The sequence below is a fragment of the Cyrtonyx montezumae genome, unplaced genomic scaffold (assembly GCF_038088225.1).
Source record: "Cyrtonyx montezumae isolate F1298 unplaced genomic scaffold, pur_monq_1.0 scaffold_37, whole genome shotgun sequence".
Classification (NCBI taxonomy): domain Eukaryota; kingdom Metazoa; phylum Chordata; class Aves; order Galliformes; family Odontophoridae; genus Cyrtonyx; species Cyrtonyx montezumae.
The window spans coordinates 1571042-1594511 of NW_027072042.1; the positions used below are offsets into that span (position 1 = coordinate 1571042).

The window sequence follows — 23470 nt, forward strand, 5'->3', positions numbered from 1 at the left end:
GCCCGGGGCCGGCTCCCGGCAGAACATTCATCCCAAATAAATTAAAAAGATCCCCCCCTCCACCCCCACCCCCACCCCCCCCCGGTTAAAAAGCGTCCGCCGGGGTCACTCCTCGGGCGGTTCGCACAGGAACGGAGAGGTGACGGCGTGGGCCTGGGCGATGGCCGCCAGCTCCTTGAGGAACTCGCTGAAGATGACGGCGCAGTACACGGCGTTCCTGACGCGCAGCGCCTCGCTCTGCCTCTCGGAGCTGCGGAGCAGCGCGGCCCCCGCCAGCGCCTGCAGCCCCGGCCCGTCCCGCACCTGCTGCAGCCGCGCCCGCGTCGGGCTGTGCGTGTGCCGCAGGATCAGCTCGCCCAGCGACGGCTTCCGGCTGCGGGCTGAGGGGCTGCGTCAGCCGCGGGACCACCGGCGCAGCCCGGGACGCGGCCCGGGGCTCGGGGCGCAGGGCACGCACCCGCGGCGATGGGGAGCGCCCGGACTCCGCTGCCTCAGCCCCTCCACACCAAGGGACGCGACCTCCCCGCCCCGGAGCGGCTCCCAGAGCCCACGCGGTGCCACGGGCACCCCACGCCCGGCGCACCCCGGCCCCACGGCAGCAGCTCCAGCCCCATCTCACCCGACGTCTCCGAGCGGCGCAGCGCTGGCACGACCCCGGGTGCGTCGGCCCAGTCCAGTTTGCCACGGGCGATCAGGTACTTCTTGGCCTTGAAGAGCAGCGTGGGGAAGTCCTCCTGGCTGGCAGCAAAGCTCTCGATCTTGTTCTTCACCGAGCCGAGCACCTGCGGGGGGGGGGGGGGGACGGGACATACAGGGCGAGACGGGATGGATGGGACTGGATGGAGGGGAGGGCAGAATGGGTGGCACCGTGGGCGGCAGCGCACCTGCAGCAGCGACTTGACGCTGGGCTGGAAGACCATGTTGGTGTTGAGCAGGAAGGAGCGCAGCAGCGGCTGTGGGTAGCAGGCCAGCTGGGCCACCAGCCCCGTCAGCAGGAAGTTCACGTACAGCGAGTTGTGCAGCATGTTCTCCAGCTTGCCGAACAGCACCGTCACGAAGGGCCCTGCGGGTGGGGGCAGGCGTCGGGCGGTGAGCGTGGGATGGGACGCAGAAGTATCCCCGTCCGCGCCCCGTTCGGCCCCACCTGTGAAGGGTTGGCTGTGGGGCGGCCCCACGGGGCGTGGTGGGCTGGCCACGGCCTGCGCCAGCGGGTCCAGCGCCCGCACACGGCCCAGTGCCTCCTCGCCCTCAGGCAGAGTGGCGAAGCTGGCGTAGGCCTCCTCCTCCTCCCGGGACAGCAGTGGCTCGGGCGCGGCGGGCGGCTCGGTGCTGGCCCCGTTCTCCATCTCGGCCTCAATCTCTCGCAGCTCCCGGGTGAAGGCCTCGATGCTGACGCCCGCCCCGTTGGGCTCAGCCGGCGCTTTGGCCAGCAGCTCCTCCAGCAGCGAGTCCACCGAGCGTGGCGGCTCCCAGCCCGCGGGCTGTGCCCGGGCCCCGTTGCGTGCCAGCCCCTCGCCTCGCGGACTCCTGCGCACTTTCTTCACCACCACGTCCCCCTCGGGCCGCCCCGGCTCCGTGTGCCCATGTGCCCCGTTCACCAACGCCCCCGAGTCCCGTGCGTCGGGGCCGGGCCCCACGGCATGGGGCTCACCGGGGCTGGGTGCCCCCGCCGTGCCCTCCTCGGGCAGCCCCCGCTTCTTAGTCCGCGGGGTCGGGGGCCCCGGGGCGCCGTCGGGCAGCGGGGCCGCGTCGGGGGCGGCTCCGGCGGCGGCGGCGGGCTCCTCGCCATCGTACGGCGCCGACCAGACGCGGCACGCCCATGCGCAGCGGTCGATGCTGCGGCGTGCGTCCCGCAGGTACTCCAGGTAGTTCCTGTCCAGCTCCGCCACCTCCTCCCAGCGGGCGGCCCGGTGTGCGGGGCTGCTGCTCGGCGTGCCCGGGGAGCGCGGGGCCGCGCCGGCCGCCTCGGGGCCGCCGCTCTGCTGCCTCATGAAGAAGGCGAGACGCGACGGCGTGGAGGGCCGCGGCAGCGCTGAGGACGCGTCCACGCTGGGGCTGCTCTGCCCTATGGAGCGGAGACGGTGCTCAGCAGCGCGGGGCCGGGGCTGACGCGCAGCGCGGAGCTGCGGTGCCGCTGCCGTACCCTTTGCCCGTGCCACGTGTTCCTCGTCGTGCTCTGGCAGTGGTACGTTCTCGGGGCGGCAGCAGCGTGGGATGAGCGAGAGGAACTTGGCGGCCGTCTTGCCGTAGATGTCCAGGTCCCGCACCGCGCGCTTCTGGCTCAGCATGACGTGGCTGCAGGGCAGCAGGTACCTGGTGGGACGCGGGGCTGTGAGCGGGGACACAATGGGACCGCGGGGCAGCAGGCAGCGGCACCACGCCGTTCTGCACTGCCGTTTCAACCCCTGGAGCCGCCCCTCGTAGGATACAGCTGTGCCCCGTCCAGGACCAACACGATGATACCCCCGCCCCGTCCCATACCGCCACTGGATCCCCTGGAGATGCCACCCTCAGGCCACAGCCGTGCCCATGCAGCACCCACTTGGTGACACCGCAGCCCGTTGCCATCCTGCCACTGAACCCCTGCAGATGCCGCCCCTGGGACGCGGCTGTGCAATGCCCAGCACCCACGGTGACACCCCAGCCACCTCATACCATCCGTCAGCCCCCAAATCCACACAGCCATGCCCACCCCAGCACCCTTAAGTCACCATCCCAGCCCCATCCCATCCTTTGGGCGTGCGCCCCATGTCCCTGCACGCCACAGCCTCTCCTCATCCCAGGGCCCACTGGGCGTCACCCCAACCCCAACCCAGCAGCACAGTACCTGAGCACCAGCTGCAGCATCACGTCCTCACAGTTGAGACTGAGCAGCGTCCGGAAGAGGCTCAGGGACACCATGCAGAGCTGGGGATGGAGGAGACGTGAGGCAGCTGCACATCCCGGTCCCCCCGGCCCCCTCCCCAGGCCCGGCCCCACCACTCACCCGCGAGTTGCTGTTGATGCGGCTGACGAGCGTGTCGAGGATGGTGGTGTTGTCGTGGCGGTGCAGCAGCACGAAGCGCAGGAACGTCTTGAGCAGCGCCGTCTCGCTGACGCTGCGCAGGAACAGGTCCAGGTAGGCAGTGCTGGCGATCATCTCCTCGATGGAGGTCTGCACGGGGAGCAGCAGCCAGAAGCGTGCTGGGGGTGCACCGCAGAGCGCCCCACGGCACCACACCATACCCCACGGCACCACCACTGGGCGCCCTTACCTTGTGCAGTGCCGGCCCCATGACGGGCACCAGGAACCCGTTGTGCACGTAATCCACCAACTGCTTCTGCACCAGCGGGTGGGCGACCTGCAGGGTGCGGGGGGGGGTCAGGGCGGCCCGGACCAGCCCACCCCGCCCCACGTCGCCCAGAGCCCCACCTGGATGACGGCGTTGCAGAATTCCAATGAGTTCATGAAGAGCACGAGGGAGGAGACCCCGATCCAGTCCTCGCGGCGCAGGCAGTGCCAGTCGTCCCCGCGCACCTCAATCTTGCGGGGCAGCGAGGAGTACAGCGCGCTCAGCCCCGTGGCCAGGACCTGTGGGCACAAGCAGGCATCAGCTGCACTGCGTGCGCTCTCTTTAAGTGCTGAGAGCAGCCCCAGGGCACACGGCACCCAGCGGCTGAGGCACCGTGCCGGCCTTACCGGGCAGAAGTAGGAGTTGTCGGTGATGGACTTGGCGACGGCGTGGTTGCTGGCCGACATGGCCATGATGAGCAGCAGCGCGTCGCGGGCCTGCTGCCCCAGCACGCCCTCGTGGTGGATGAAGGGGATGAGGAGGGAGAAGATGATGAGGTTGGCGGGGCCCTGGTCGGTGTGGCTGTGAAAGAAGAGCTCCAGGATGGCAGGCTCCTTGGCCACGGAGACGCAGAGCTGGTTGAGCAGCAGCACCAGGCTGTTCTCCAGCGGCGCGGACGCGGGCTCGGCGCAGAGGCTGAGCAGGCGCAGCAGCGGCGTGAGCACGGCACGGTGCCGCAGCAGGGGCTGCCGGGCCTGGCTGATCAGCATCTCATACAGCTTCAGCTGCTCCACCTTGCGCTCCTCGCCGAAGTCGCCCTGCAGGTGCCAGCCCAGCAGCCGCTCCAGCAGGTTCTCGGCCACCACGAACTCCAGGATGGGCCCCGCGGTGGCCTCGCCGCGCGGCCGGTCCTCGGCCAGCAGGTTCAGCAGCTGGTACGTGTTGTTACGCACCGCGCTCAGGTCATCGGGGGCCGGCGTGCAGCCGCGGCGCTCCAGGATGCGCAGCACCTGCGGGCAGAGCTGTCAGTGCCCACCCCCAGCAGCACCCCGCGCCCACCGCCCCGCGGCGCCTCACCTGCGCCCAGTGGTTCTTGAAGACCATCAGGCAGGTCTCGGGGTCGGCGGTGACGGGGCTCTGCAGGCTGGCGCTGCGGGCGGAGCGCTGCCCGACCCCGCGCGGGGTCAGCTTGCTCAGCCAGCTCATCCTCTCCATGGGGACGTGGTTGGGGGGCACGGCTCAGGGGCGGCGGTGCGGTGCCCCACGGGCCCGGCCCGATCCGATTTCTGCGAGGTGCCGTGCGGGCGTGGGGCAGCGGGCAGCGGGCAGGGCCACGCACTCCATGCTGCTGGGCTGCAGGACTGCGTTCAGCACCGGGAAGGGGCAGCAGTGCCATCCCAGCACCACCCCAGCACCGCTCCAGTACCACCCCGGTACCACCCCGGTACCACCCAGGCACCATCCCAGCACCATCCTGACACCGCCTCAGCACAGCCCCACACTGCACCCAACTCCAGTGAGCAGCTCTGGGGCTGGCACAGCTCCGTGGGTGCCCTCACGGGAGGGGGCAGAGGTGACTGAGAGCCACAGCTCCCGCACTGTGCCACACAGCACGGCCCCAGGCTCGGCCGAGGGTGAGGGTGAAGGAACTGCTGCTGCCACACCCGTATGGGGACAGGGACGGAGCCACACAGCCCAGACACCCCCACGGCACAGCCCAGAGGGACAGAGCCAGGAGGAGAAACCCCCACCAGCACGAGGTGGTGTCACAGGGATGGCACCCACCTGTGAGCGAGACCTCACAGGCACTGCTGGGACCCGTGGCACCACCGTGTCCCAGTGCAGGGCAACGAGTTGGACCAAGGGAAGGGGGTCCCAGAGCGGCCTCCCCAGAGGCACCGGGAAGGAGAGGCTGCTGGGAGCCGGGGGGTACAGGAGCGGGGGTAACAGGAGCCGGGGGGGGGACAAGGAAGTGCAGAGTGGAGGAGGGCGGTGGCCCAGCACTGCTCCACACCCAGAGCTGCACTTTGAACCGGGAGCTGAGCGTGGGGGCACCCCTGGGCACCCCGAGCACGGGACCCACACCGCAGCTCCCCCATGAGATCGAGGCCCCCGTGCCCTGGATCCTGTGTCCCACCATCCCATGGGGCAGAGGGCAGAGGGCAGAGGCAGTGCGTGGGGTCGGGGACAGCACTGAGCCCCCCCGTGCCCAACACACATCCCGAGTCCGTCTGTGCAGAGGGACCGGGGGGGTGTCGGGGGGCACAGGGACGGCACCGCGGGGCACTACAGCGGCCATTCCGGAAACCCCAAACCGCCAACGGCCGAAACGGGAACGGCAGCGGCGGCACCGCCGCATCCCGGCAGCGCGAGGGCGTCACCGCACCCGGAGCATTTCGGGCGCCCGAGGAGCGCCCACCGCACCGCGCTGCGGCTGCGGAAAGTCACAGCGCGGGGAAACGCGGCGCCCACGGCACCGCCGCCACGCGGGGCTGCGCCCGCACGGACCCCAACGCTGCTCCGGGACCCGTCCGGGCACAACAACCGGCTGCGGGTCCGCCCGGAGCACCAAACGGAGCGGGCCGGATGGGCTCCGGGGGTGGGGGCACCGCGGACCACGTGGCACCGGGCGGTACTGGGAGGCACTGGGAGGCACTGGGCGGCGTGGCACGGCCACAGCCACCCACGATCCTACGGCCACGGGACGCAGGAACCGCACGGGAAACCCCGGAGCCCTCCGATGCCGGTGGGAACGGGAGCACCGCAACACCGCTGCATCCCCGCACCGCCCCGCACCGCCCCGCACCGCCCCGTACCTGGGGTGAAGGTCGCGCTCTCGGCCGTCAGCGCCGTTCCTGCGGGGGGGGGGAGGGGGGGAGAGCGGCGCTGAGTCCGACGCGAGCGAACCCCCCTCGGGACCCCCCCCCCCCCGGCTCCGCCCCGCTCCGCCCCCGCGGCCCCGCCCGCCCCGGGCCCCGCCGCACCCCGCGCCCCCGCCAAGGGCACGGCCCGACCCCCGCCCCCGCCGCCTCCCGCCCCGTGTCCCCGCCCCGCCCCGGTCCCGCCGGTCCCGCCCGCCCCGCGCTGTCCCCCCCGTCCCCCCCGCGCCGCCCGCCCCGCGCTCACCGTCCGCCCCCGGTGCGGGCCCCGCGCTCCCGCCGCCATCTTCGCGCCACCGCCCCACGCACCGCGCGCACGGCCCCGCCCCGCGGCCCCGCCCTGAGCACCGGGACGGGGCGGGGCCCGATCCCTCGGGGGAGGAGCCTCGCGCCGAGGCCTGAGCGCTCATTGGCTGTGGAGAGAAGAAGGCGGGGATATGGGCGGGGCAAGAGAGTGGGCGGGGCGGGGCTGGCTGGAGGCGGGGCTACGGGCACCGGGACCCCCCGGGGCCGTACCGGGACGCGGCCGTGCGTGGCACCGCCGGCAGTGACACCGCCGCGTCACGGGGATCCCCGCACCGGGGGCGGCCCCGCACGGGCCACCGGAATCCGTCCCTGCCGCGGTGCCCTGTGCCGCTCTGCCGGCCTCGCACACGCATCCCCACGCCCGCACCCCGCGTCACGGCCGCGCCCCGTCCCCCCACGGCCCCGGGGACCGCTCGTTGCCTGGAGCCGTCCGCAGCCGTGACGGCGGCACCACGCTCTGCTGTTGGCGGCGGGACCCCGGCCCCACCGCACCATGCGCGGCCTCGGCGCGGTGCTGTCCCGCCGCTGGGACCGACCCCCGCGGGGCTCAGCAGAGCCCGGCACCGACGCCGGACACGGACGGGGGTGAGCGGGGACCCTCTTTCCCCAGACCACGAAGTGGGGCGATATGAAAGTGCTGTGGGGCAGAAGGGTGCGGTACCGCACCGCGATGTCAGCCACCTCCCCCCGCCCCGCAGCGCTGCCGAGACCCGGAGCTGGATCCTGGACCCCTCCGGGGACCGCTACTACTGGTGGCTGAGCTCCATGGCGCTGCCCGTGCTGTACAACTGGGTCGTTATCATCTGCAGGTGCGGCGCGGGGTGGGGGCGGGGGGATGCGGGGGGAGGGCGGGGGGAGAGGACGGCCCCGCGGACCCCCCGACCCCTCCAGGTGCTGCTTCACGGAGGTGCAGGAGCGGCACTCGGCGCTCTGGTTGGGCCTGGACTGCGTCAGCGATGCTCTGTACGTGATGGACATCGCCGTGCGCCTGCACACTGGTCAGTGCCCGCGCCCCTCCCCCCTTCAGTCCCCCGTCACGCCAGGAACCCACGAGCCCACGAGCCCCAACCTCTGGGCACGGCCCCCCCCGATCCCTCTGAGCTCCCCCAGCCAGGTGCTGCCCCACAGGGTTCCTGGAGGAGGGCATCCTGGTGCAGGACCGGGGCCGCATCCGGCGCCGCTACGTGCGCTCCAGCGGCTTCGCGTGGGACGTGGCCTCGGCGCTGCCCACGGAGTTGCTGTGCCCACGCGTGGGGCCGGCCCTGCGTGCCAACCGCTGCCTGCGCAGCCCACGCCTCTTTGAGGCCTTCGAGCGCCGGGAGACGCGCACCGCGCACCCCTACGCCTTCCGCATGGCCAAGCTGATGCTCTACGTCCTCGTGGCCATCCACTGCACCGCCTGCCTCTACTTCGCGCTGTCCACGCACCTGGGGCTGGGCTCCGACCCCTGGGTGCACCCCAACGGGAGCCGGCCCGGCTTTGCCCGCCCGCTGCGTCAGTACCTGCACAGCTTCTACATCTCCACCCTCATCCTCACCACCGTGGGCGACACGCCGGAGCCGCGCCGCGAGGAGGAGTTCCTGTTCATGACGGCCGGCCTCCTGCTGGCCGTGCTGGGCTTCGCCACCATGGCGGGCAGCATGAGCTCCGTCATCGCCAACATGAGCGCGGCCGACGCGTCCTTCTACCCGGAGCACGGCCCGGTGCGGCGCTACCTGCGGGCTCACGGCGTCCACGGGCGGCTGCGGCGGCGCGTGGCCGCGTGGCACGAGCACCTGCGTGCCCAGCACAAGCTGGCAGAAGAGCACGCCGTGCTGCAGCTCCTGCCCGCGCGGCTGCGTGCCGAGGTGGCCGCCAGCGTGCACCTGCCGGCGCTGCGCAAGGTGGCCCTGTTCCAGAGCTGCGAGCGCGGCGTGCTGGAGGCACTGGTGCTGCGTCTGCGCCCGCAGGTCTTCGGGCCCGGGGAGTTGGTGTGCCGGCGCGGCGACGTGGGCCGAGAGATGTACTTCATCCGCGAGGGGCGGCTGGAGGTGCTGGCAGCCGACGGCGTGACGCGGCTCGCCGTGCTGGGAGAGGGGCTCTACTTCGGAGAGATCAGCCTCATCAACATCCCCGGTGAGCCCCTGCCGTGCCCCCACAGTGCCAGCCCCAGACTGCTATCCCCATGGTACCACCCCCTCGGTGCCATCCCCACGGTGCCGCTCCTGTGCCACCCTCCCACCCCCAGATCCCGCTGGTGCCGGCAGATCCTGGGTGCGGGTTGGAGCCAGGGCGCGTTTAGGTATCAGAGCGCGGTGCTGGCGCTGCCCTGGTGCTGTCCCTGCCACCCCATCCCAACACAGCAACGCACCCCCAGGGAACCGCTCGGGGAACCGGCGCACAGCCGACATCCGCAGCATCGGCTACGCCGACCTCTTCTGCCTGGCCAAGGAGGACCTGGCGGAGGTCCTGACCGAGTTCCCCCGCGCCCGCGAGCTGCTGGAGGCCAAGGGCCGCCAGATCCTGCTGCGCATGGACAAGCTGGACGTGCACGCGGAGGCGGCGGCGGCGGCGGCACGGGAGGAGGCCGAGCACCGAGCACGGGCACTGGAGGTGGCACTGGAGGCACTGCAGGCACGGATGGCACGGCTCCTGGCACAGCTGGAGTGCAGCGCCCTCAAACTGGCACTGCGCGTCGGGCGCCTGGAGAGCAGAGCCCGGCAGCGCGGGGAACGGGGACGGGGGAAGGGCGGGGGGAGGGGTCCCAGCAGGATGCAGCGTGCTGCAGGGGGAGGGGGACCTGAGGGGGGACCCACCGGGGCACAAGGTCCCACTCATGTACAGGGTCCCACGGGGGCACGGGGTCCCACTGCTGCACAGGCTTCCACCCGTGCACGGGGTCCCATTGGCACACGGGGGCCCCCCAGGGCTCGGGGTCCCACCGGGGCACGGGGCACACAGCCCAGAGGCCGCTGGCGCTGAGGGTCGGGGATGTGCCCGGTGCGATAGCAGTGACAGTCGGTGCTTTGTACGACAGTCGGTGCAGTCGTTGCTAGGTAACGGTGACAACAACCGCTCGGTGATGGTGACTGTAGCTGCTGTGGAGCAATAACAACAGTTGCTAAGTGACAGCGGTGGCTGTTGGTGAACGAGGAGCGTTGTAACGGGATAGCAATGTAGGGACGGGGCACGATGAGGAGTGGGCACAGGGGGCACACGGCTGTGCCCGGGAAACGGGACGTGGGGGTCGGGGGATCTCAGCACAGCAGGAACGGGGACCGCGTTGGGCAGGTCAAAGCGGGGTAGAGGTGGGGATGGAGACAGAGATAGGGACAGGGTGGTGACAGGGAGGGGGCACGGGGGCAGCCTGAGATGGGGATGGGACAGGAACGGAGTAGGACAGGAGGGGAGAAGAGATGGCAGAGTGGGAGGTGACAGGGATGGGGATGAGGGTATGAACAGTGTCAGAACAGGAACGGGAAGGGGAACAGGAACAGGGGTTTGGACGAGGATAAAGAGAGAGTGTCAGGGGACAGAGATGGGGACAAGAACGAGAGCAGGACCAGGATAGAGAGGGGAAAGGGGCGGAGGGCAGGGACAGCCCAGGGTGGAGGTGGGATAGGAATGGGTACGGGGAAGGAAAGGGAAGAGAGGGGACAGAACAGGATGGAACGAGGATGGGGATGGAGGAGGGATAAGGATGGCTTCAGAACAAAGATGAAGATAGTGATGGGGATGGGACAGGAATGGGGATGGGTACAGGAAGGGATGGAGACAGGGTTGGAGCCGGTGTAGGACACGGATGAGAATGGGGACAGCAACGGGGACGGGGATGGAATGGGAGGGGGGAGAGGGAAACGGCGATGGAGACGAGAATAAGTCCGGGAACCACGGGTGGGGTGGGACAGGGTTTGGTGTGGAGTGGGGAAGGGAGAGGAAGAGAGAGGGTGGCTCGGAAGGGAACAGGGACGGGGCGGGATGAGGACGGGGACGCGTTGGGGAACGGGAGGGACCGGTGCGAGGCCGGGAAGGATCCCCGCAGCCCCGGACGCGGCAGCAGAGGGAGCGGCCTCGCACCCCCGGGGGACCCCGGCTCGGCCCCGGCTGGGAGCAGCCCAGCTGCAGCAAACAGCGTGGGGGGGGGCTGCGCAAACAGCGGCGGGGAGCGGCGGGCGGTGGCTGCTCGGGCACAGGGGAATGCTGCGGGGCGCGGCCGGGGCGGGGATCAGACCCCCGCGTGTCCTCCGAGGATCGGCCCCGGATCCGGCCCCGCCGCCCCCTCCCCATCCCCGCCCCGGACCCCCCCTCCGCCGCCCCCGCCCCGCTCCGCCCCGCTCCCCTCCGCCGGTACCGCCCCCGTTCACTCTCTCGGAGGCTCCGAAGCGCGCGGGGCGGTGCGGAGCGGTGCGGAGCGGAGCGGTCACGGCGGAGCCCCCCCGGGGCCTTCCCCGGTGCCGCCGAGGAGAGCGCGATGGGCGCGGGGCGGCTCTGAGGGCTCCGCCATGGACCCGCGCCGCCTGAACGAGTCCCTGCAGGAGCTGCTCTGCCGCCCCGGGAACGGCACCGGCTCCGCCAACGGCACCGGGACCGGACCCGCCTGGAACGGCTCCGCCTGCGACCTCCTCCGCAGGGGCCTCCGGGGGCCGCCGGCGCCCAAAGGTGCGGGGCGGGTGCGATGGGATGGGGCGGGATGGGTTTGGACGGGATGGGATGGGAATGGACGGGACGGGACGGGACGGGATGGGATGCGGTGGGACAGGACGCGATGGGCGCACCCCGTGGCCGCGCACTGGAGCCGCTCCCTCCCGGTGCACAGCGTCCGCAGCACGGCCCCGCTGCTCGGCACCCGGCGGTCCCGGTGGGGGGCTCGGACCGGGCGGGGACGGCGACCGTCCCGAGCGGAGGCGAGAGGGAACCCCAGGGATCCCCCGCTCCGCCGCCGGCGCACGGGGACGGGGACGGTCGCGCCGGGTGATGCCCGCGCCGGACTGCTCCGCTCCCGGTGACGGTCGCCGCATCCCGGAGCGCGGAGCGGGGCTCGGGGCGGGCAGAGCTCGGCCCCGGGGAGCGGCGGCACCGCGTTTCCGCCGCCCTCTGCCGTCCCCGTGCTGCAGCTCGGCCCGCGTGGCACCGCGTTCTGGCACCGCGTGCGCCGCAGCGGCGGCCGCAGGAGCTCCGGGGCACCGCGCAGGGCTGGCACGGGGAGCCGGCCCCGGGCACAGCGCACTGCCCGTGCCCGTGCACCCGCAGAGCTGGACCTGACGGTGCGCGTGCTGCTCTACGCGCTGATCTTCGTGCTGAGCGTCTGCGGGAACGCTCTGGTGGTGGCCGTGCTGCTCCTCAACCGCCGCCTGCGCACCGTCACCAACTCTTTCCTGCTGTCCCTGGCGCTCAGCGACCTGATGCTGGCGCTCTGCTGCATGCCCTTCACCCTCATCCCCAACCTCATGGGCACCTTCATCTTCGGAGAGGCCGTGTGCAAGTTGATGGCCTACCTGATGGGTACGGTGCGGGGCCGGGGGCCGTGCGGGGCGGGGCGGGGCGGGGCGGGGCGGGCCGGGGCTGCTGACCGTCGCTGCCCGCAGGCGTCTCCGTCTCGGTGTCCACCTTCAGCCTGGTGGCCATCGCCATCGAGCGCTACAGTGCCATCTGCAACCCGCTGCAGTCCCGCGTGTGGCAGACACGCTCGCACGCGTGCCGGGTGATCGCCAGCACCTGGCTCTTCTCGGCGCTGCTCATGCTGCCCTACGCCGTGTACAGCACCACGCGGGTGGTACCCGTCCCCGGCGCCCGCCCGCCCCTCAGCCAGTGCACCCACGCGTGGCCCAGCGAGCACATGCGGCAGGCGTGGTGAGTGGGGGGACGCGCGGCGTGGGGAGGGCGAGGGCTGCCGGGTGACAGGCGCTGCGCTTCCAGGTACGTCCTGCTGCTCCTCGTCCTCTTCTTCATCCCGGGCGTGGTGATGATTGTGGCTTACGGGCTCATCTCCCGCGAGCTGTACCGAGGGATCCGCTTTGAGCTGGACATCAAGGGGGAAGCAGCAGGTGAGGGGCTGGGAAATGGGGACCCACGCGGCTCTGGTCATCCTAGGGCAAGCAGCAAGGGACGCTAGGTCCTTTTGCCAAGTCCTCTCCTGATGCCCACACCGTGCTGGCGGAGGCCACGCCGCTCTGTGCCCGACGCAATGCCCGGTGCTGCGCCCCGTGCCACGTGCAGTGCCACCAGGCTCCTCTCGGTGCCGGCTCCATGACCGTGCCACTCCTGCCCGCAGCCCAGCGCAGCGCAGAACCGGTGTCCACGTGTGACGAGGGGGACGGCTGCTACCTGCAGCTCTCGCGGCCGGGCGGGGCGCTGGAGCTGCGGGCGCTGGGCACGGCGGGGGCACAGCAGGAGCGGGCACGCATCAACAGCTCGGAGGCGAAGCTGGTGGCCAAGCGGCGCGTGATCCGCATGCTGGTGGTCATCGTGGCCATGTTCTTCCTCTGCTGGCTGCCCATCTTCGCGGCCAACACGTGGCGTGCCTTCGCGCCGCGGGCGGCCCAGCGCGCCCTCTCAGGAGCGCCCATCTCCTTCATCCACCTGCTGTCCTACACCTCCGCCTGTGCCAACCCGCTCATCTACTGCTTCATGAACCGCCGCTTCCGCAGCGCCTTCCTGGGCACCTGTGCCGGCTGCCGCCGGGCGTGCCCGCGCCGCGCGCCCGACGAGGACGTGGCCAACGCCAACGCGTCGCTCTCCAAGTTCAGCTACACCACCGTCAGCAGCCTCGGCCCCCCCTGAGCCCCCCCGGCCCCCCCACCGCGCTCCCCTCGTGCCCTGCTTCAGCCCCGCCATCGTCCCCCGCTCCCCCCCATCCTTCACGGCCCGGGGCCGCCCCGCACACGGTGCCCGCGGGGATCCCCGCTCTGGTGCCCGCGCGTGGGGGGTGGGGGGTGGTGAGGGGACCTGGGACGGGCACGGGAGGCGGGGACGGAGGAGAATGGCGACGGAGAAATGCCGCTCCCCGGGTTTCACCGCTCCCCGCCCCCCCCCCCGCGGGCTCCAATAAAGCCTTCGTGTGGTGCCGCCTGCTGCGCTCCTTCTGACCCGCACCGGCACCGAGTCCCGCACGGCACGGACCGGTCCGGCACGGTTGGGCGATTCCCGGAGCCGGGAGCGGTGCTGCGGTCTCCCCCCCGCGGGGACACCGTGCCCCGCACCGCGCGCAGCGGTGATCGCGGACGCAGCCGCGGAGCAGCAGCACAGCGCTGCGGACACACGCACCTGTGCACACGCACACAACCGCGCTCGGCGCTCGTGCATGTGCGCGTTCACGGCGCCCCAATGGGATCCGCCTCCCGCACCGCCCCGATGAGATCCGCGTCCCGCAGTGCCTCTCGCAGCGCCCAGTCGGACTCACCCCGCACGGGGCTCCATCTCCCGCAGTTCCCCAGTGGGACCCCGCTGCCCACAGTCCCCCGCAGGGCTCCCATCGCTGCCCAGCGGAATTCCGTCCTCCACAACGCCCCAGTGGGACTCCATTTCCCACTGTTCCCCATCGGGACTCCGTCTCCCATCCCGGCCAATGGGACTCCAGCTCCTCAGATGCCCTAAATAAGACACTATTTCCCATTATCCCCCATTGGAACTTCCTTTCCCTCAGTGACCAATAGGACTCCATCTCCTATAGGGACGCGGTGCGACTCCAGCTCCGACCTTGACCAAACGGGACTGCAGCTCTCAGGAAGCCCAATAGGGGCTCCACCTCCCAGATGCTGTAACAGAACTCCGTACTCTTCGATATCTTCGTGGGGTCGGGTGTGCCTCCAGCAGTTTGCTGATGACCCCACGCTGTGGGGTGCGGTGACACCGCAGAGGGATGGGATCCATCCAGGGGGACCTGGGCAGGCCGAGCAGTGGGCCCAGGGGAACCTCATGGGGTTCAAGGGGTCCCCAGACAACATTCAACCTCCTGTAATTACCAATGGGACTCCCACTCCCACCGTGACCAATGGGACTCCACCTCTCACACGGCCCCAGTACAGCTCCACCTCTCATAAAGGTCTCCATCTTCCATGGTTGCGTGTGGGGCTCCCTCCCTCAGTCTGCCCCCAGGACTCCATCTCCCACTCATGGCTTCCATGACTACAACCCATTACCTATGGGATTCCATCTCCCAAAGTCCACCAACATGATTTCATCTCAAAAAATGCCACAAGGAGACCCCACGTCCCCCAGTCCCCAGCGGGTCCCAGTGGGACTCCACGTCCTCCCAGCCTGCCGCAGGACTCCACCTCCCATAATGCCCAGTGGACTCCAATTCCCATAATTACCAATGGACTCCATGTTCCATCATCTACCATCAGCACTCCATCTTCAAAATGTCCCAGTGGGAATCCATGCCCCCCAACAGGATCATCTCCCATCACTACCCATCTCTCTAAGTACCTATAGGACTCCATCTCTTATACCCACTGCAAGGACCGCATCTCCAGAACGCCCCAATGGGACTCTGCATCCCATAATTACCAACAGGACTCCATCTTTCATACGTCCACAACGATACATCATCTCTGACTATGACCCATTGGGTAATCCATCACCCATAACGCCTATAACAGACCTCTACCTCCCAGTTACCGACAGGACTGCACTTCCCCTAAACACCAGTAGGACTCCATATCCCAGAATGCCCATAGGACTCTATATCCCAGAATGCCCCACGAGACTGCACCTCCCACAACACCCATAGAGCTTCATGTCCCAGAATGTCCACAGGACTCCATGTCCCATAACACCCATAGGACTCCATGTCCCACAATGCCCCGCGCCGTCCCATCGTGCCCCGGCGCTGTTTACTCGGACTCCGCTCTCCTCCCGCCCACGTGCTCCTGGCCCCGCCCCTGGCCCCGCCCCGGCCCCGCCCCTGGCCCCGCCCCCCGCCGGCCGTCCCGCAGCCATGGCGGCGGTGCGGTGGGTGTTCGCTGCGGGGCGGCCGTTCCCGCTCCGCGCGGTTCTGGCGGCGGCGGTGCTGACGGCGGTGGCGGTGTCGGTATCGGCGGAGCCGCCGCCCGGGGCCGCGCTGCTGGAGGCCGCGGGGCCGCGCTGGGGTTGGCGGAACCTGACGTGCCCCGGCTGCCGGCTGCTGTTCGGGGCGCTCGACCTCGCGCTGCAGGTACGGGGACGGGACGGGACGGGACGGGACGGGACGGGACGAGGTCATAGGGGCGGGAGGGGATCGAGGACGGGGGAAGGGAAAGGATGGGGCGGGACGGAGAGGGCGCGGGATGGGGAACGGGGACGGGAGGGCATAGGGACGGGGTCGAGGAGGAGCCCGGGAACGGGGTCACCGCGACTCCGACGGTCACGGGACGGGGCTGGGCCGGGCCTCGTGACAGCCCCCGCAGGGACGGGACGGGACGGGACAGGTCGTGACATGTGGTGGGGTCACGGGACGGGGCGGGCGGGGACACGCTGGGGGATGGACGGGGACGGGGACGGCCTGGATGGGGACTGGACGGGGGATCCCGGGGTGGTAAAGGGGGGAAGGGAAATGAAAGAGGGAAGGAAACGGGAAGGGAAAGAAATGAAAAGGGGAAGGGGATGGGATGGGAGGACGAACAGATGGGGATGGGAATGGGGAATGGAAGGGGAAGGGGCAGCCGGGTCCCACAGCCCCGCACGCTGTTCCCCCGCAGCTGGAGCCCAACGTGGTGCGTGTGGGGCGCGTGGCTGCGGGGCTGTGCCGGGAGCTGCGCCTGGCGCGGGCGGAGGTCTGCCAGCAAGCCGTGCAGCTCTTCCAGCGCGACGTGGTGGCGGCCTGGGCCCGCTCCGTGCTGCGGCCGACCGAGGCCTGCGGGCTGCTGCTGGGCCCGCGCTGCGGCCGCTGGGACATCCTGGGCGCCTGGAACATCTCCCTCCCCGCCGCCCCCAAACCCCCGGTGCGACCCCCGCGGCCCCCTCCGCCCGGGGCGCCCACCGCCCGCGTGCTGTTCCTCACCGACCTGCACTGGGACCGGCGCTACGCGGCGGGCAGCGACCCCGACTGCCCCGACCCGCTGTGCTGCCGCGGCCCCCCGCTGCCCGGTCCCGGCGGTGCCGGTTTCTGGGGCGAGTACGGCAAGTGCGACCTCCCCCTGCGCACCATCGCCGCGCTGCTGGCCGGGCTGCCCCGCGCCGGGCCCTTCGCTGCCGTGTATTGGACCGGGGACATCCCGGCGCACGACGTGTGGCAGCAGCGGCGCGAGGACCAACTGCTGGCACTGCGCACGGTCAGCGCGCTGCTGCGGCGGCACCTGGGAGCGCTGCCCGTCTTCCCGGCCGTGGGCAACCACGAGGCCACCCCCGTCAACGCCTTCCCCCCACCCTACGTGCACGGCAACCAGTCGGCAGCGTGGCTCTACGACGCCATGGCCGAGGCCTGGCAGGATTGGCTGCCGCCCGCGGCGCTGAGGACCCTCCGGTGGGTGTGAGGGTCGGTGGGCACGGTGGGGTTGGGCTGGGGGATCGTGGAGGGCTTTTTGTGGTTCTGTGATCCCGTGAGCCCTCGTTCCCTGCAGGGCCGCCGGGTTCTACACGGCAGCGGTGTGGCCGGGGCTGCGCCTCGTCTCGCTCAACATGAACTTCTGCTCCCAGGCCAACTTCTGGCTGCTCATCAACTCCACCGACCCCGCGGGGCAGCTGCAGTGGCTCGTGGGGGTGCTGGAGGCTGCCGAGCGCGACGGTGACAAGGTGGGGGCTGCTGGGATATGGGGGGGAGGGGGGGTCCCGAGGCCCCGTGCCCACTGCCAGTGCTGTCCCACCCGCCCTCCCAGGTGCACATCATCGGGCACATCCCCCCCGCGCACTGCATGCGGAGCTGGAGCTGGAACTACTACCGCATCGTGAACAGGTCGGCCCCAAAGGCACTGTGTGCCAGCCCCAAGCCGGGCCTCTGCGGTCCCGCAGTGCTGCAGGGGACGGTGCCACCTGACCGCCCCGCACCCCACGCAGGTTTGAGGGCACCATCGCCGCGCAGTTCTTCGGGCACACACACGTCGATGAGTTTGAGATGTTCTACGATGAGGAGACGCTGACGCGCCCCGTGTCCGTGGCCTTCGTGGCACCCAGTGTCACCACCTACATCAACCTCAACCCCGGTGAGCCCTCCGTGCAGCCCCTCCTGGGGGCGGCCCCACGGCCCCAAACACTGCGGTGGAGCCACGGGGCGGTTGGGTTGGATGGGACCTCGTGGATCACAGAGCCTCGAGGCCTTACAGATCAGAATGGTTGGGATGGAGGGACCTCAAATCCCCCATCCCCACCTCTGCCTTGGGCTGGCTGTGCCCCAGCTCCAGCGGCCCAGAGCCCATCCACAGCCTCGGGCAGCCCTAGGGATGGGGCACCCCCCTCTGGGCAGCAGTGCCGCGGCCTCGCTGCCTCTGGGGTGAGGACTTCCTCCTCCCGTCCGACCTGGATCTCCTCCCGTTTATTTGAAGCCTTTCCCCGTTGTCCTGTTGCCATCTCCCCACGCAGCGTTGCCCTCCTCCTGTAGTCTCCCTTAAGCACTGGAGGCTGCCGAGCCCTCCCCAGCTCTCAGCTCCACGGGAGGTGCCCCGAGCTGAGCTCTGTCCGCAGGGTACCGCGTCTATGAGGTGGACGGCGCGTACCCGGGCAGCTCGCACGCCGTGCTGGACCACGAGACCTTCATCCTCAACCTGACCGAGGCCAACGCTCCGGGGGCAGAGCCGCGCTGGCAGCGCCTGTACAGCGCCCGCGGGGCGTACGCCATGGCCGGCGCCTTCCCCGCCCACTGGGATCTGCTCATCCGCCGCTTCCAGGACGACGAGCGGCTCTTCCAGCGCTTCTGGTATCACTTTCACAAGGGCCACCCCCCCCGGGAGCCGTGCCTGGAGGCGTGCAAGGCGGCCGTGCTGTGTGCGCTGCGCACCGCCCGCTCCGCAGACCCCGAGCTGTGCCGCCCGCTGCGCCCCGCGCGGCCCTTCCCACACATCCAGGAGCTCTGGAGGCAGCGGAGGCTCTGCTGAGAGCTCCGTGGGACCCGTGGAGATGGGGATGGGCCCCCGTGAGCCCCGGTGCTGGGAGGTGGGGGGGGGTTGGAGGGGTTGGGGGGGTTTTTCCCCCCCCCCCCCCTCGGTGGTGTAATAAAGGCTGGTGGCGGTGGCGGAGAGGCGGCTGCGGACCCACGGCACCGCGGGGAGGGGGGGCAGGCCGGGCTGGTGGAATGGGTTTATTAATTATTTAGTACAACACAGATCTCTGTTACAGCACGAGGGGCGGCTCGGAGCCCCCGAGGGCCCCCTCCCCCCCACGCGCTGCAGGTTAGACCGCATGCATCGGGGCGGGCGGCGCCCGGCCCGGCCCCACGCGCGGGGCGGGATTCCGGCCCCATCCCCGCCCCACGGCCGCCCCCACGGCACCGGGACCCGCACGCGGGGTGCGGCCGCGCCCGGGGTCACTCACACACACACACGCGCGCGCGTGTCCCGCGGCTCCGGTGGCTGCGCTGCCCTCGGCTCCGGCGCATCACGGCGTCTGTGCCCCCACGCGCTTGGGCTTCAGGCTGCCCAGCAGGCTCTGCACGCCCTTGCGCACGGTGGAGCCCACGCGCCGTGCCACCGAGTCGGCGGGCGGGGCGGGCAGGCAGGAGCTGGACGCCTGGGGCCGCGCGTCCAAGCACTTCTGGTAGCGCAGCTGCGGGCGGTGCGTGAGCGGCCGTGGGGGGGGGGGTGGGGGGGGCGTGGGGTGGGAGGGGGGATGCGGGGCGTGGGGGGCACTCACCATGCACGCAGCCTGCAGCGCCTCGCTCAGCCCCGCCGCGTTGGGCTCACACCACACCATGTGGCAGCGGAACGCGCCCGGGGCGCTGGCCATGATGAAGGCGAAGGAGCGCACGTCCCGACCCACGCCCATGAACGACAGGAACCGCACCCGGCACTCACACAGCACCGCCTCTGTCTGCGGGCACAGCAGCGGGGGTGGGGGGGTGGGGTGGGTGGGGTGGGGTGGGTGGGGTGGGGTGGGATGGAGTGGGGTGGGATGGGGATGGGATGGGATGGGGATGAGGTGGAATGGGATGGGGATGAGATAAGATGGGATGGGGACGGGAACAGTATGGAGACGGGGACAAGAACAGGGCTGGGGACGTGGGCACCACACCTGCTCGTGGGTGATGGTGAGCGTGGCGGGTGCCACGTTGACCACAATGGGCGTCCAGTGCTCTCTGCTGCTGGTGGCCAACGCTGCCTCCAGCGCCGCGTTGATGACGTCCATGCCTGGCACGTGACCATGTGGGGGGCTCGGGGGATGCGGGAGGACCCCGCTCCCCACACACAGCATCCCCAAACCACTCTCCCTCTGCGTCACCCCAGCGCTCACCCACGGGTTTGGCGACGGGGACGCAGCCCAGGTAGCACACGGGGAACTTCTGCACCACTTCACTCTTGGGTGCTGGGAACTCCACTGTGGGCATGGGATGAGAGCACTCTGTGCATCATCTGCCCCCCGGCTCCCGCCCCACGCAGCCGCCCACCCTGAGCCCCCCGGGGCCCCCCTGCACCGCACCCTGGAAGGGGATCTCCACCATCCTGGAGGCGTCCATGGAGAGGCCGTTGGCCAGCGCCCGCGCGCTTCGCCGTTCCACCATGATCTGGGGGGAGCAGGGGGCCGTGGCCCCACGGCCCCATCACACTGCGGCCCCAACCTCCATCCCCACAGCGGGGACAGCGGGTTGGGGCCACCAGGGCTGACCTGGGAGCAGACCTCGTGCAGGCTGGTGGCGATGTCCTTGGCGGGGCCCTCGCAGCGGAAGACGTGGCACTTGAGCATCTGTGTCAGCTGGTCCCGCGCCACGTAGGCAAAGTCCCTGCAGGGAAGGGCTGCGCTCGGGGCCCCCCCACCACCACCCCCCGGATCCCACACCCCCCCGCCCACCGCCGAGCCCCCAGCACAGCACAGTGCGGGCAGGGGCCGGGGTGCGGTGCTGCCCTACCTCTCCCTGGGTGCCCAGCCAGAGCAGCAGGAGAGAGCCAGAGAACGGAGTCAGTGGGGCCGGGTTGCCCCCACCCCAAAGCACAGAGCCCGGCACCCAGCCCACCACACCCCCACCCATCCCAGGACCCACACCCACAATGCACACAATCCCCCAGCCCCACTCCCTGCATGCACGTGGACCTCCCACCTCCCTTCACCCCACACCCCACGTGCAAATGGATGCACCAGTGCCCGGCACCCCGCATGCACAGGACCCTCATCATGCCCCCCAGCTGCACAGACCCACCCCAGATCCTGCACGGTGCCACCACCCTCACTCAGACACCCCTCTGTGCCCCCCAGCAGACCTCAGTGGGCCCAGAAGATCCCACACAGCCCCACACATGCCGCCCCCACCACGAGCCCCCGTGCCCCCACCTGCCACTGTCGCGCCCCACACCCCAGACGCGGATGCTGGCCACGGGCTGCGCGTGCAGCAGGCTCTGGTCCTGCGGGTCCACCAGCTTCAGCGTCTGGCTCTGCAGGAGCAGCAGCATGGCCCGGCCCTGGGAGGGCGACATCCAGCTGTGGGGCAGCGCGGGCTGAGGGGCAGCGTGCGTTGGGGACGTGGGGTGCGTGGGGCACTCACCCCCCCCCACGCGCCGGGCGCTCCGTGCTGGTGCAGGGACAGCTGGCGGATGCAGTTGTTGACAGCCACGCTGCTCCTGCCCGGTGCCAACTCCTCCTCACTCATCTCCACCCATCCCAGAGAGCGCACAGCAAAGCTCTGCGGGGCACAGAGGGGTGGGAGCAGCCCGGACCCCGCGACCCCACACATTGGGGGCAGCACCGACTCCTCCCCGCAGCGGTGACGGTGCTGCAGCTCTGCACCCCTGCAACACTGCAGCACAGGGAGGCGGGAGGGGGACCCCCTGCCAGGTGAGGGTGGCACTCAGCCCCCACTGTGTCCCCTACCTTACAGCCAGGCTCGTCCTCTTCGGCCCGAGCCACGCTGCAAGAGCGAGGGCAGCTGTGAGTGCGTGGCACCAGCTGCCACCACCTGCCCCCAGTGTCACCCTGAGCATCACAGCACCGTGCCCGGTCCCTGCAGCCCCACCTGCCCCCAGTGTCACCCTGAGCATCACAGCACCGTGCCCGGTCCCTGCAGCCCCACCTGCCCCCAGTGTCACCCTGAGCATCACAGCACCGTGCCCGGTCCCTGCAGCCCCACCTGCCGCCCAGCGAGGCCGGGTCCGGTGCCAGCGGCTCCGCATCCTGCGCTCCAGGATCACCATCCACCTCCTCCTCCTCCTCCTCCTCAGCTGTGGGGTCCTGGGGGGCAGAGGCGGTGTCAGGGCCGGGTGTGGTGTGACGTCCCAGGCCCCGCCAGCCGCTCACCTTCCAGAAGTCGCCGTTGTCGAAGCGCTCAGCCGGGGCGAAGCCGGTCCAGGCGAGCTGTGGGCACAGCGGGCAGCTCAGCTCTGCGCCGTGCTATGGGGCAGCCCCACATCCCCCCCCACTCACCGGCTGCTCCTCGCAGGGGGTGCTGCCCCCCGAGCCACGTGCCAGCCCCGCTGGGGGCTCCCACTGCGTGGTGCCCGTGGGGATGTGCCAGTAGTAGGTGCCCGAGGTGTCCTGCACCCGCATCCATCCTGCAGGCAGATCCGAGTCTGTCTCGAAGGAGTTGCGGGTCCAGAAGGAATCTATGGGGTGTGGGAGGGGGGTGGGGATGAGGCTGCGTCCCCACACTGAGCGAGGGAGTGCACACCGCCCCATCACATTTGGAAAGGGGTCCCACAGCAGGAGGAAACACGGCCCCCCATCGTCAGGGGTCCTGGGGGCTGTGGGGCGGCCCCATCACATCCCATCCACCCTGGTCCCATCCATCCCCATCTTGGTCCCTCTGCATCCCTCACCTGCACACACACCCCCCGCCCCCCCCGGCCCGGGCGTTTCCCCAGCAACTGCTGACAGCATCACCGGGAAGCACCGGGGGGGTGGGGGGGGGGAGGATGGGGGGGACTGGGACGGGGCCACAGGGACACAGAGATGGGGACGGGGTGTGGGGGGATGCAAAAGGGGCCACAGTAGCAAAGGGCACCGGGGGCCCGCGGCAGGGGCAGCGGGGGAAGGACACGAGTGGGCTCAGCACGGGGACACAGCGCGGATGGGGCTCGGGGCAACGCAGCGTGGGGGGGAAGGGGGTGGAAACAAACCGGGGGGGGGGCAAAGGCGAGCGCGGGGGTCCCACCTGCGTCGTCGGGCGAGCTGCCGGCCGGGCTGCCCTGGCTCAGCGTGGCCCAGCTCGAGTCCTCGTCGCTGGCCGTGCCGCTGCGGGGCCCGAAGAGGCGGCTGGCACTGCGGCCCGGCTCCCGGGGCGGGCGCTCCCCGCTGGGCTCCGATTCCCCCGTGGCCGGATCGCTCTGCACCGGCGTGGAATCGCCGTCGTCGTCGCCGTCGTCGTCGTCGTCGTCCTCTTCCTCCTCCCCGTCCTCGATGAGCGGGGCCCCCCCCGCGGCGGCGTTGCGGGCGTTGCGGGCGCTCAGCTCCAGCTGCTCGGGTCGGGGCCGCAGTTCGTTGCGGTTCTGGTCGCGCCGCTGCAGGTTGTGGCCGTCCTTCAGCCATTTGGCCGTGGTGGTGGGGGGCTCCTCGGCGCCCGGGGGGGGGGGCAGCGCCTCGGGGGGGCCGTGCAGCGCCAGGCTCAGCCCCCCCGGGCCCAGGCAGCTGTTGTCGTTGGCCAGGTCGCTGCGCTTGCTCAGGGACCCCGACATGGTGGGGGCCTGGTGGGGGAGGGGGTGGCTCAGTGCGGGGCATCCCACCTCCCCCTCCCCCCCCCCCCGCACCGCCCGGCCCTCACCTTCGTGCTGCGGCTTCTACAGCCCCCGCGGTGCCGGCACCTCCGCGTCCATGGGGCCTACGGGGGGGGCAGAGGGGGCAGACAGGGTGACCACCCCCCGGAGCACCCCCCCCCCCAATCCCACGCCGCATCCCCGCATCGCGTCCCCCTCCCCCCTCCCACCCCCCCGCACAGCCCCGTACTGCGGCCCCGGGGGGAGGGGGGGGGGGGAGCGGCCCCCGCTCGGC

At 70.9% G+C, this 23470-nt stretch overlaps 5 protein-coding genes across 5 annotated transcripts; 3 read left to right on the forward strand and 2 right to left on the reverse strand.

The window, feature by feature from the left end:
* Nucleotides 1-61: 61 nt before the first annotated feature.
* FHIP1B (FHF complex subunit HOOK interacting protein 1B) lies at nucleotides 62-4697 on the reverse strand. The gene is made up of 11 exons (XM_065745734.1): nucleotides 4350-4697; nucleotides 3680-4282; nucleotides 3413-3571; nucleotides 3255-3341; nucleotides 2987-3154; nucleotides 2828-2907; nucleotides 2144-2313; nucleotides 1145-2065; nucleotides 885-1063; nucleotides 620-782; nucleotides 62-380 (listed from the first exon to the last, which is right to left on the reverse strand). The coding sequence occupies exons 1-11, from the start codon at nucleotides 4485-4487 to the stop codon at nucleotides 106-108; spliced, it is 2943 nt and encodes a 980-aa protein (XP_065601806.1). The 5' UTR covers nucleotides 4488-4697; the 3' UTR covers nucleotides 62-105.
* Nucleotides 4698-7403: 2706 nt separating this feature from the next.
* CNGA4 (cyclic nucleotide gated channel subunit alpha 4) lies at nucleotides 7404-9418 on the forward strand. The gene is made up of 3 exons (XM_065745701.1): nucleotides 7404-7455; nucleotides 7586-8572; nucleotides 8814-9418. Exons 1-3 carry the CDS (start codon nucleotides 7428-7430, stop codon nucleotides 9416-9418), a joined length of 1620 nt encoding a protein of 539 aa, XP_065601773.1. The 5' UTR covers nucleotides 7404-7427.
* A 1487-nt stretch (nucleotides 9419-10905) lies between these two features.
* On the forward strand, nucleotides 10906-13218 carry CCKBR (cholecystokinin B receptor). The gene is made up of 5 exons (XM_065745766.1): nucleotides 10906-11095; nucleotides 11687-11938; nucleotides 12022-12286; nucleotides 12353-12480; nucleotides 12708-13218. Exons 1-5 carry the CDS (start codon nucleotides 10939-10941, stop codon nucleotides 13214-13216), a joined length of 1311 nt encoding a protein of 436 aa, XP_065601838.1. The 5' UTR covers nucleotides 10906-10938; the 3' UTR covers nucleotides 13217-13218.
* A 2153-nt stretch (nucleotides 13219-15371) lies between these two features.
* On the forward strand, nucleotides 15372-18471 carry SMPD1 (sphingomyelin phosphodiesterase 1). Its single transcript, XM_065745753.1, has 6 exons — nucleotides 15372-15590; nucleotides 16114-16877; nucleotides 16975-17146; nucleotides 17230-17306; nucleotides 17408-17553; nucleotides 18032-18471. Exons 1-6 carry the CDS (start codon nucleotides 15375-15377, stop codon nucleotides 18439-18441), a joined length of 1785 nt encoding a protein of 594 aa, XP_065601825.1. The 5' UTR covers nucleotides 15372-15374; the 3' UTR covers nucleotides 18442-18471.
* A 432-nt stretch (nucleotides 18472-18903) lies between these two features.
* APBB1 (amyloid beta precursor protein binding family B member 1) lies at nucleotides 18904-23159 on the reverse strand. Its single transcript, XM_065745751.1, has 13 exons — nucleotides 22638-23159; nucleotides 21911-22089; nucleotides 21785-21841; nucleotides 21618-21718; nucleotides 21362-21398; nucleotides 21036-21173; nucleotides 20825-20952; nucleotides 20165-20279; nucleotides 19979-20063; nucleotides 19793-19876; nucleotides 19574-19689; nucleotides 19196-19372; nucleotides 18904-19108 (listed from the first exon to the last, which is right to left on the reverse strand). The coding sequence occupies exons 1-13, from the start codon at nucleotides 23155-23157 to the stop codon at nucleotides 18941-18943; spliced, it is 1905 nt and encodes a 634-aa protein (XP_065601823.1). The 5' UTR covers nucleotides 23158-23159; the 3' UTR covers nucleotides 18904-18940.
* Nucleotides 23160-23470: the final 311 nt, after the last annotated feature.

Bases quoted from the DNA above. Each gene is read 5' to 3' on its own strand.
- SMPD1 (XM_065745753.1), top strand. From the start codon at position 15,375: ATGGCGGCGGTGCGGTGGGTGTTCGCTGCGGGGCGGCCGTTCCCGCTC. The intron at 15,591-16,113 runs GTACGGGGACGG...GTTCCCCCGCAG, and splicing joins CGCTCGACCTCGCGCTGCAG to CTGGAGCCCAACGTGGTGCG. The intron at 16,878-16,974 runs GTGGGTGTGAGG...CGTTCCCTGCAG, and splicing joins GCGGCGCTGAGGACCCTCCG to GGCCGCCGGGTTCTACACGG.
- CCKBR (XM_065745766.1), top strand. From the start codon at position 10,939: ATGGACCCGCGCCGCCTGAACGAGTCCCTGCAGGAGCTGCTCTGCCGC. The intron at 11,939-12,021 runs GTACGGTGCGGG...CGCTGCCCGCAG, and splicing joins GTTGATGGCCTACCTGATGG to GCGTCTCCGTCTCGGTGTCC. The intron at 12,481-12,707 runs GTGAGGGGCTGG...TCCTGCCCGCAG, and splicing joins CATCAAGGGGGAAGCAGCAG to CCCAGCGCAGCGCAGAACCG.
- CNGA4 (XM_065745701.1), top strand. From the start codon at position 7,428: ATGGACATCGCCGTGCGCCTGCACACTG. The intron at 7,456-7,585 runs GTCAGTGCCCGC...GCTGCCCCACAG, and splicing joins CGCCGTGCGCCTGCACACTG to GGTTCCTGGAGGAGGGCATC. The intron at 8,573-8,813 runs GTGAGCCCCTGC...ACGCACCCCCAG, and splicing joins CAGCCTCATCAACATCCCCG to GGAACCGCTCGGGGAACCGG.
- FHIP1B (XM_065745734.1), bottom strand. From the start codon at position 4,487: ATGGAGAGGATGAGCTGGCTGAGCAAGCTGACCCCGCGCGGGGTCGGG. The intron at 4,283-4,349 runs GTGAGGCGCCGC...CTCTGCCCGCAG, and splicing joins TCAAGAACCACTGGGCGCAG to GTGCTGCGCATCCTGGAGCG. The intron at 3,155-3,254 runs GTAAGGGCGCCC...CTCCCCGTGCAG, and splicing joins TGGGGCCGGCACTGCACAAG to ACCTCCATCGAGGAGATGAT.
- APBB1 (XM_065745751.1), bottom strand. From the start codon at position 23,157: ATGTCGGGGTCCCTGAGCAAGCGCAGCGACCTGGCCAACGACAACAGC. The intron at 22,090-22,637 runs GTGGGACCCCCG...CACACCCCATAG, and splicing joins CAGCTCGCCCGACGACGCAG to ATTCCTTCTGGACCCGCAAC. The intron at 20,280-20,824 runs GTGGGGGCACGG...CCTTCCCTGCAG, and splicing joins GTGGGGCGCGACAGTGGCAG to GGACTTTGCCTACGTGGCGC.